General features: G+C 41.2%; 1 protein-coding gene across 1 annotated transcript; it reads right to left on the bottom strand.

Annotated features, from left to right (window-relative positions):
• Window positions 1-1,083: 1,083 nt before the first annotated feature.
• Window positions 1,084-5,001, bottom strand: LOC149076257 (testis-specific serine/threonine-protein kinase 1-like). Its single transcript, XM_089242205.1, has 3 exons — window positions 4,810-5,001; window positions 1,494-1,897; window positions 1,084-1,396 (listed from the first exon to the last, which is right to left on the bottom strand). Exons 1-3 carry the CDS (start codon window positions 4,999-5,001, stop codon window positions 1,084-1,086), a joined length of 909 nt encoding a protein of 302 aa, XP_089098331.1.
• Between the last annotated feature and the right edge of the window lie 5,402 nt (window positions 5,002-10,403).

Raw genomic sequence — 10,403 nt, 5'->3', positions numbered from 1 at the left:
GGAAGATCGGGAAGGAAGGTGGCTCCTTTTTGACTTAGGCTGGAATGTCCTGTTCGTTCTCTCCGCGACCAGTCTTCCAATACTTTCCAGCCTCTTACATTTGACGATCATCGCCAATGGTGGAGCGACCACACTACTCGCCTATGACTACCCTTGGAACGTATTGGGCCAGGCTGGACACAAGTGTGGCCTCAGCTTAATCAAACATTTAACAAAAGCTTACTCACCCCACTAGCAGTCGATCTCATAGGTCGGGCGGGAGATGGCGAACATGCTTGACTGTGACAAAAAAGACCACATCTTGCTGATATGAGAGGGTTTTTTTAAAGACATGAGGTATTTCGTAATTGCCGAAATAAAAGGCGGGAATTTAGGCGTGATATCTCGTCATTGTCGCTGTAAGGGTTAAGACTTTTTAGTGTAAAACGCATCGTTATTACCACCCACAATATTCTGGGTGGTTTTCTACGGAAGAAGTATTATTCCCGATCCGTAATTTTACATTGTATTAGAGCAGAGGTCTTCAACTTTTTTCTTGGTTGTGAGCACTGTCTGTACTCATTATCAAAGAAAGTAGGACATGCGAATGCATGAATTCAGGATGATTTCAATCCTTGAACGCAATTTGTACAAAGTGTTTAAGTGCAACGCTGAACAAGTGCTCGCGAGCACGAAATCGGGCACTAGCATTGCATTGAACACTCTGGGTGCTCACGAGCAAAGGGTTTAAAATGCCTATATTAGAGAAATGCTGCGTGTGTGTGTGTGGGTGAACAGAAGCACCAACGGGGTGCCTATTAGGATCTATGTTACTAGTAAGATAAGTAGATCCTAACTAAGATCTCCCTAATATGCAAAATGAAAGGCTACGTACAGACATAGGTAACGAATATATTTTTAATAATTTTTTTTCCGTGACATCGAGATGAATAGAGTTCCTACGGCCCCCGATATATTTATAGTCTTTACGTGCACCTTCTATGTATGATTGTCCATCTAACGTCTAACCATCTTTCAAGAAATGCGTATTTCCTACAATGACGCGAGTTCCTGACACGGACCGAAAAAAAAAACTGAGACCTTTCATCGTATCCGCGGTGGCATCTTCATCCAATCGCTGCTGAGCACTTGATTTAGATGAATTCTGAACGGGACGTGAGGTTCCATCATGCTGCGGATGAGCTGCTTGACTTCCTGCGAGAGCGCACTGGCTATGTCCGGTGCAAAACGCCACATGTTCCTCAGCTGGCGCTTCAACAACAGGGCGATGCTGCGGTCGTCGAATGGGGTTCGGTTGTTGAGGATCGTGTACAGGCAGACCCCTGCACTCCAAACGTCCGCTACCATCGGATTGTACGGCTTGCATTTCAGCACCTCGGGCGCGACGTAGGCAGCGCTGATGAAAAAATCGGGTTATGCATTTGAAGGCACGACATATCTATATAGACAATTCAATATTGTAGAAACAATGAGCAAAAACAAAGCACACTCACCTGCCACAATATGTCGAACTGAGAGTCCTGGTGCCCTCGTCGTCGACGCACAACTTGCAGAAGCCGAAGTCTCCGAGCTTGATCTCCATGTTCTTGTCAAGCAGCAAGTTGTCGCACTTGACGTCGCGGTGGGCGATGCCCTTCCGGTGGCAATATTTCAAGGCTTCGCACATGCCTTTGGTCCACATCCGAGCGAGGTCCTCGTCGACGGCACCGTTCTTCTGCAGGTATTCAATCACCGAACCGTTCGGCGCCAGTTCCATGAACACGTAGATGCGATCGAATATGTACACGATCTGCATGACTTGTATGATGTTCTTGTGGCGCAGTTCGGGCCACAGGGCCAGTTCTCTGGGCAACAACTTGTCGACGAACATCTCCGATCCAGTTTTCTTGTTGATGATCTACAAGTCAAATGAAGAATAACATGGTAAAGACTAGATGAAGACATTCTTGGACAAACATTTTCGATCACATTCGATCAGGGCACTCACAGTTAAAAACCGGTTTCCAATATCGATCTTCCAATAACCATGCGGACAGAGAATTTTTCTGAAAGGGGCACAGGAACTTCTAAAAGTTCGCAAGAGGCAACCATAGCTCCCTGAAGAAGGGGGTCTCTATCGGCGGGATCATTCACTGACCCCCAAGCAAGAGTGTTCACTGGCCCCACAATAGTGAATTTATAGAGTGCAAACGAAAATGCAATAAAAAAAAACCCTGACTTTAACGGAACCTGTATTAAGCGGAAACCTGAAACCTGTCTTCAACGGAAAAAAATCGTGGTCCCGTAATTTCAGTGTCACAATACATACTAAAAACCTGGATTAAACGGAGCCTGTCTAACGCCGAAACGGAAAATTGTTAAAATCCCATTAACTGAAAATTTCACAGAAATACAGTGTTCACTAAAGGGTCTTACAAAATATTATGAAGTGGGGTACACCGAAATTATTTCAGCAATCTATGCTCGCAAGTGTGAGATCGTTTCTGTACTTGATACTGTGGTGTTGATAAGCCATATATTTAGTAAAGCAATTGCTTTCTGAAATTTAAATTTTTTTTTGCGAGAAGCAGGCTTTTCCACGGGAGAAATCAGTTTAACGTTTGAATTTCCGAATGATATGTATGACTTACAAAATTGTAGGAAAGCTGTGTACATTCCTTGAGGCTGAGCCAGGTCGGTATTAATTAGAGGGGGACAATGGGCAACTACCCTGGCGGCAAAATTCAGGTGGGGGGGGGGGGGTTGGAAAATTTTAAGTGATGACACAAATACCTTTATAAAATCACCGAAATTTAGTGGTAGTAGCAGCAAAATCATGTTGCTTTCTTCCCTCACAAAATTCCTAGTTCCGGCCTTGGTGCTAAGAATTATATAAACATAGACGATAATGTATAAACTGAACCTGTGACATAACAGATATTGTCACCCTAATGGGAAATTTTTTAGCAAGTCCAAATGCCGTTATTTTAGAAGAAAAACAGTATAGACAGGAATTTCATGCAGATGCTGCCACAATCTAAATAGTACAGTAGTAATTGCAGAACAATTAATTATTTATTTTATTTACATTTAAATATTATTTACATTATCTCTTCGATTAATTTATTTTTATTTTATTTCAGTCACACGGAACCGTTACATAATTTCGCACAGTATATCAATTGAACCTTTATTAAGCGGAAACCTGTGTTCAACGGAAATCTCGGTCCCTTGCGGTACCGTTGAAGGCAGGTTTTACTGTAACAAGAATCGTCCCGGACCTCACGGAGCTTTTTGAGCCCCCTCCTCCCTTGTGGAGGAAATGGAGGCAGCTGGGGGGGGGGGGGTGGGGTCCAAATAAATTTTTTCAGAACAAAGTAGAAATTAAATTAGAATATTACGTTATGGTGTAGCCCAGGGCCGTATAACTAGGATTTTTACCGCTCCCGCAACTTTAAAATTCGATAATTTTATAACTTGTGAACTTTGTTCCCACCTAAAACTGCCGACCGGGGCAGTTGTCCCTTGCCCCACCTCCAAGTTACGGCCCTGGTGTAGCCCGAAGGGACTTTTTATTCTCTTGGTGGTTGAGTGGGGGGGGGGGCTCGTACAATTTCTTAATGTACCCACTCTCAACGGGATCTTTTAGGTGCCGCACGGGCTTGCGGTTAAAGTTGATCTTGCTAATTCTGACAAAATTAAACCTCTTGACATAGCTACCCATGGGACCGAAAGTTTGTTCCGCTAATAGGGCATGATCGTTAATAAGTAGAGAAATACATTAAAACCCTATTCCAAAAATGTCAGTTACGCGAGGTTCTGGTGTAGTAGAGTTGATGGTCAACAAGAGGCACAGATCGTAGCACAGAGGTAGAGATCGGGGACACTCTATGCTATTTTCTTCAACGTCTCGCAGATACATATTCTAGCCATTGGAGCGAACCCAGAGGTTACCAGCCAGTGCTTTCGACTTGAATCCAAGAGTGGAAGACTCTCACATCCTTCTTTCTACATTCGGTCAGGTTACCTGAAGGAACCTGCTAGCTGCTTAGCTAGCCACCTCTAGCCGATCCGCCATGGGAAGTGTGGGGTGGGGACTCTCAGGGGTACTCGAGTAATAGTAGAGTACGTTTGTCTCAACTTACCCGTTAAATCGAAAGATGATAAATTGATATTTATAGTTTTGAACCATCTACAGTAGGGGTTCTTAATCCAGAACTAGACAAATTCCACGCGCCAAGTTGCCGTGGTGACTAAAAAATTGGTATTGGCTCCTAAAATGTTCTTTGTGCTGTTACTAAATTGCAGGTTAAGAGAAGCACAAAATCCTAGGAATTTATAGCAGCATATCTGCCAACATGAAAAAGGGTCACTACGCTCTGAAAAATTCAATAGACTTATTATTTTGGACCTTTTCTTCGGGTAAAAATTTTTTTGGTGCCTAGATTACTTTGCGATTTGTCTTAACCTACGGGTCGCGACCCCAACATGGGTCACATTGACTTCCGAGATGGGTCGTTTAAATACAATAACAGCCAGGAATTCTTGAGCTATTCACTGGGGCTCCTGGGATGGGGTCGTACACATCCACTTACATTCCTTTTATAAAACTGCACTTATTGCGTCACTGGTTTCACTAATTTTCCAAAAACAAACAATCCCATGGGTCGGGAAAATGTTCTTATTGTTGAATTTAGGTCGCGGCTGAAAAAACGTTAAGATCCCTTTATTTAAAGCCAAAAATGTCATGAATGCCAATTGTTTCAAATGTATTCGATTTAAAAAATATTTAGGATTTCGGAGAGCGGCGGATATTAGAAGCAGCTTTACCTTAACTGCAAGAGGCTTGTTGCTGGCATTGAGTTTCTTGACGGCATACCGGACCTTGGCGAATGTCCCAGAGCTGATCTTCTGTCCGATGTAGTAACCGCGTTCCGCCAAAGCTCTCATATCGTCTCTCTTAGTCCACCGTTGCTCGATCGCATTGTCGCCGATGCTGTTGTCATCAGTATTCTCAGCCATCATGATGGGTCACCTTAATCCGTGCCTTAACTCAAACTTCTAACGTAATATAAATAAAAAAATCGGAATCCAGGAAGAGATTGGGGGATGGCTTGAGCTTCGGGCGTTCGGAAATCGGTACGCAGCTTTTCGGATTTATTAAATTTTGCGAAATCTACATCGAGAAATTTGTCTACCGAATTTACGGACGGGGATCAACTGAACGAACCGAAAGGAAATAATTTTTTTCTTTCTCTGACAGCTAACAAAAGGGACGATTTTGCTCCCAATCGACAATACTAATCGCCAACAATGCATTTCCCGAAACAAAATATCCAGCCAACACAAGGGTAGCAATATTTTAAATCTGTGCTGTCTTGGGAGCATCATGGGGTTCCGACGTTCTGCTGCCCCTATCCAGGCCAAAAATGCCCCTTCCTACCAGTTTACATGCTTACTTTCGGTAATTTTAACTTGATCTCATTTTTATCAGGCCCCGGGCAATAATCGGGTAGACCCATGAGTTAAGACGGTACTGATTATAGACTGATTTGAAGGGAAACAGTTGGTGGGGTCCTTCGATATATATACTAACGAACAAATTGGCGAAAATCCTCACGAATTTATCTCGCAACCAAGGAATTTCTAATTTTTTTAAGCTCGTGGCACACATTTGGGAATGAGATTGGACTATTATATGCAGCAGACCCTTCATAAGGGGGTCACCCTTCGTTACTCAGAAAGATGCCCCCCAACCCACTTCAAGTACAAGCTTTTGATTATCTCTATGAGAAATATGGATTATCTCTATTTGATGATTCGGCGATAAATCTGGTAACCTTATCCTAACCCAACCGCACGTCAGAAAATGGGAAATGAGGAAAGAAAAAAATGAAAATTATAATAGATAAAAAAAAAACTTATGTATATATATATCTTAAGAGTCCACTTTTCACCTTCACTCTACATGTTTTCTTCCGCTCTCACATGCATATAGTAGAAAGATACATTATATGCGTGGAAAAAATCATTAACAGGAATATAGAGAAAGAGCAACTTTTCAGTTGATAGGGTTACAATAAAGTTTCACGATATTGAACAGAGAGAGATAAAGAGGAAAGAAAACACAAAGAACTTGTTTGAATTTATTGTACTGGCGTTTGGACGTAATATTACTCCCCAATTTAATCACCAATAGTAAAATGCTGAAACTCCCCTCGTTCTAACGATATCCTTTTCTTCGGTAAAACTTATCTATGACAAAGTGTTGCTCAACTTTTCGAAGAGTGGCGGCCGCTTCATCGGTTTGAAAAATTTCTGCGGGCCACTTAAGTGATCTAAAACAGCGCTCAGGTCACTTAAGTGATCTGTGAATGCACCACTAGTCACTTAAGTGAGGTAAGAATGTGCCACGAGTTGAGTTACTTGAGTGATCTAGAACAGTGCCACAGATCACGTAAACTATCTGAAAATGTGCCGCGGGTCACTTAAGGGAGGTAAAAATGTGCCTCGAGCCACTTAAGCGATCTGTAAATGAACAGCGGCTATTTAAATGATCTGTAAATGTGGCGCTAATATTTTAAGCGGATCTGGTACTGTGTCGTGGGTGATTTAATAAGGCTTTCTTTTTTTTCCTTTCTTTCAAACCGAGCACATCTCAGGTTTATTGCCCTCTATGGGCAATTTACTACCTGGTGAGTTGTGCCGTAAGCGTAAGAGTGCGCACCTAACAGTCTGAGTTCGTGTCTATAATAGAGAGTTGTATCTGATTTCTCAGTGCTGCCATCTATATTTCAGAAGTGAAGTGTCATTTCTCTCCACTAGGAATTGAACCCAGAACCTCTGGCATATCGGGCAAGCGCACTGACCATTATACCATAGAGAGAGACACTTAATTAAGCCCCGTTCACATGGGGAAAAAAAAAAAAAATTCACAAGAATTTTCAACAATGACTGCTCCCGATTCCTTTCCTTACGAACGAAAAAAAGTCGTCAAGCGGGTGCTAGAACTCGCAATGCTACCGCAATATTCGCACATGTGAACGGTGCTTTAAGCTGACAGGACTCGAAGTTGGAGGGCTTCTGGTGAACCGTTGATCCTAGAGGCACACTTCCAGCTAGAAAAAGTATCCAAATAACGTGTAGTGCTCGGATATGTCATTCATGTTTCAATGGGTTGTGAAATTATTAAAATAAAAATATCAACTTTTTATACGGACACGCTGCGTTCAAGAACCCAGTGACAAAGTTGTTTCCCTGTCTCTTCTGATGCCAAAAAAAAGTTCTAAGTGCAAAGCATTCGCAGAGGTACTCGAATGCGAAAAACGGAGGAAATCTGGGAAAAACAGCGTTTGATTCGGGTGAATCGTTTTGGGTGTTTCGGTTCAAAAACAGGTTCATATGCACGAAACTAATCGATTGCAACGAATGTTGTGTGTGTGTGACCTCAACCCTTTTCTAATCGTGAGCACTGCGTGTACTCATTATCAAAAGAAGAGCACCCTTACGGCAAATTTGACATTCGAATATAAGAAATTAGGATCATTTTCATTAATAATTGAATTCCATTTATACAAGGCGTTCAATCGGAACGTTGATCAAGTGCTCGCGAGCACACCATTAGACACGGGCATTGGGCGATCTGGGTGATTAAGAGAGCACCGAGGTGCTCGCGAGTAACAGATTGAAGATGCCTGCTTTATATCTTGGACACTTCTTTACCTTGGGCATTGGACACTCTCTGGATTTCTTATCCTGGACAGGTACAGCTCATTTGTCTGCTGGCTTTCTGCTTAAGTGTTGAATACTCGACAGTGTATATAAAGTTTCTGTTGGGAGGGTAAGTTTTCCCCACCTCTCAGGCAGATTTAAAAAACAGATTTAATGAAACAACTTCATTTTTAACCTACAAAACAGTCAGATTGTAGTGTTTTTTTGCACCTGCGCATACCTTTATTTCTTAAGACAATTTATTTTATCTCTCTGCATTTCAAATTTTTATTCAGTCCTCAATAGTGTTCTGTATGGGAAGTATTTTAGACTTCTTGCAAGTGTGTAAAAGTAAATTTTAATTTTGCATTATGAGTAAATGGAAGTTAGTGGAGCTAACCATCGAAAAGAAAAAAGTTATCGAGAGATGAATTTTATTGACACACACACATATTTAATTACTTCATTTAAATTTCTTAATTGTAAGATGCTGATATTAATTAAAGAGATATTTTGCACACAATTACTTTTTAACACCTATTCAAAAGGTTAATGCTTGTTAGTGTAGTTAGTTTTTTGCCGTATTCTACTAGTTAGTTTTTTTAATAAAATGCCGTAAAATATTTTTCTGTATTTCTATATACCATAGTTTCCCAAACTTTTTGTTCCATCGCACCCTTCTTCAGAGACATTTTTTCTCTTATCGCCCCCCCCCCCCAACTCAAGCAAACCCATAGGATACTATGTTATACTCTTGCAGCTAATATCTCCCCCATGGACCATTCTATCGCCCATCAGGGGAGATATTGCGCACTTTGGGAAACGCTGTTCTACGTCTTAGCATCTCCCTCACTTGAACATATTATTTCAACTTGGACGGGTTTAACTGTATTTAAGTTTTTTTTTGAGTGATCCATAATAAATCCGCGAGATATTTTAATACTTTTGTGAATATTTTAAATGAGTAGAATCAGTGAGATAATTTTTCCAATTTTGAATCCTTTTTTGAAGATGTCACCTTGGGACCCTTTCCTTGTTAGATAACTTCTCTGAATAAAAAGTACTAATGAAACAGCTAAAATAATACATGTATAACTGAAAAATTAGTAATTAACAAAGTACGACTCAATTTTATTGAAACTGGAAAATTCACTTTATTACGAATACCCTCACGATGGGGGAAAACTACTTCGGCCGAGAGAGAAGAAGAAAAAAGTTCCCTTTTTCGATGATATTCTACAAAATTCATTCTCCATTGCTACCCACAGAGATTCGGAAGTTGTCTAAAAGCCACGCGATTGCCTAGCTTTCCACTGACTAGTCTCCATCTCGCTCCGTAAGAGACCCAATCCACTCGAGATTTTCCATCCTCATTGATTGTTCGGAGCTTGGATCGGCCCTCTCCTCACGACATTGAGGAATAGCAGGTAGAGGAATCGACGCGTGACTCTCATGGAGTGGATCACCTTCGGGATAGAAATCCACGTCATCCTCACCACAACGCACAAGATGCCTATGTTCGTCAGAGTGGGAAACGTCTTTTCCACCGATTCTAGGAAGTAGGAGACAAGTCTCAGGAACCAGGTGACCATCTTTACGCATTCCCGGTAGCCGACACGCTTCCACGAGATCTCGGACCATCCTATCGGGATGGCGTAGTCTTCGGTCGAGTCGCAGAAACTTTCTTCTCTGTTCGCGACGGGGAACGGTTGCTCGATTTTAGTCACCACGACTGGACATCGGATATCTGGTTGCTTGGTATCGGTAAAAACCCGTAGCAGGGCTGAAATGCGAATGATACACAAATCATCAAAAAACAGAGGCAATAGGTGGTGTGTGATTGAAATCATGTATCTATTATTTATGACTAAAGTCATACACGAATAGCACATAAACATAAGCGGATACGGGACTTTCGAACGGTTTTGGGGAAGAGGGCGGCTACTACGAGTACTACTACTAAACCAAACATGTATCGCGCCCACATTCCCCTGTGGAATTTTTAACGAATGATACATGTTGGAATGTGCTGGCACGTGTTGTGAACCTAACTTGAAGTTTGTTACTGTGTAACGCTTGTTATGTGTAATGCTGCCATCTGCCATCAATTTTTCTAACTATGAGTGAAGTGCAATGATTAAATATTTTTTCCGTTGTAGACCTATGAATAACCGATGGTAAGAATAGTGAATGAGGGCGTGATAGTTCACTTTCCCCCACATGAACTTTGTATCTTATTAATAGGGCACTCAACTCTTCCGCGGCTGCTTTGCCTTAGCGCGGGGAGGGGGTGTACAAACTTTTCATTCGCGGGCCACGAACTTATATATATATATATGGGTGACCATAAGTTTTACTTAACATTTACGTAAATTTGGCCGTCCTAAGGTTTTTGTAAAATGCCCCGGATTTTCAACGAAGCTTGAGTGAACTTTTATTCTTTACTGAAATCAAGAGCTAAGATTATTTTAACAATATTGGTTATATTATAATGACTAAAACTCCATCACACATAATTAATTATAATACATAATAACATGTAAATAATAATCAATAAGACAACCATAATATTCTTTATGGGCATTGAATCATGTGTGTATATTGTTTATAATTTTTGTGATTGTGTTTTTAATTGGGTTGCTGTATTTTTGAAATATATGACATCCATATTTTTATGGGTATCTTTTTCTCAGCCACCTCGTTGGGCATTTTGC

The sequence above is a fragment of the Pholcus phalangioides genome, unplaced genomic scaffold, assembly GCF_987345545.1.
Source record: "Pholcus phalangioides strain wild (caught in Gottingen) unplaced genomic scaffold, Ppha-v1.0 ptg000015l_1, whole genome shotgun sequence".
Taxonomy (NCBI): Eukaryota; Metazoa; Arthropoda; class Arachnida; order Araneae; family Pholcidae; genus Pholcus; species Pholcus phalangioides.
This window is presented reverse-complemented; position numbering and strand designations above follow the sequence as displayed.

Excerpts from the sequence above, each read along its gene's own strand:
- LOC149076257 (XM_089242205.1), bottom strand. The coding sequence starts at position 5,001 with ATGGCTGAGAATACTGATGACAACAGCATCGGCGACAATGCGATCGAG. Across the intron at positions 1,898-4,809 it reads ACAAGCCTCTTGCAGTTAAG|ATCATCAACAAGAAAACTGG; the intron begins GTAAAGCTGCTT and ends TTTGACTTGTAG. Across the intron at positions 1,397-1,493 it reads AGTTCGACATATTGTGGCAG|CGCTGCCTACGTCGCGCCCG; the intron begins GTGAGTGTGCTT and ends TTTTTTCATCAG.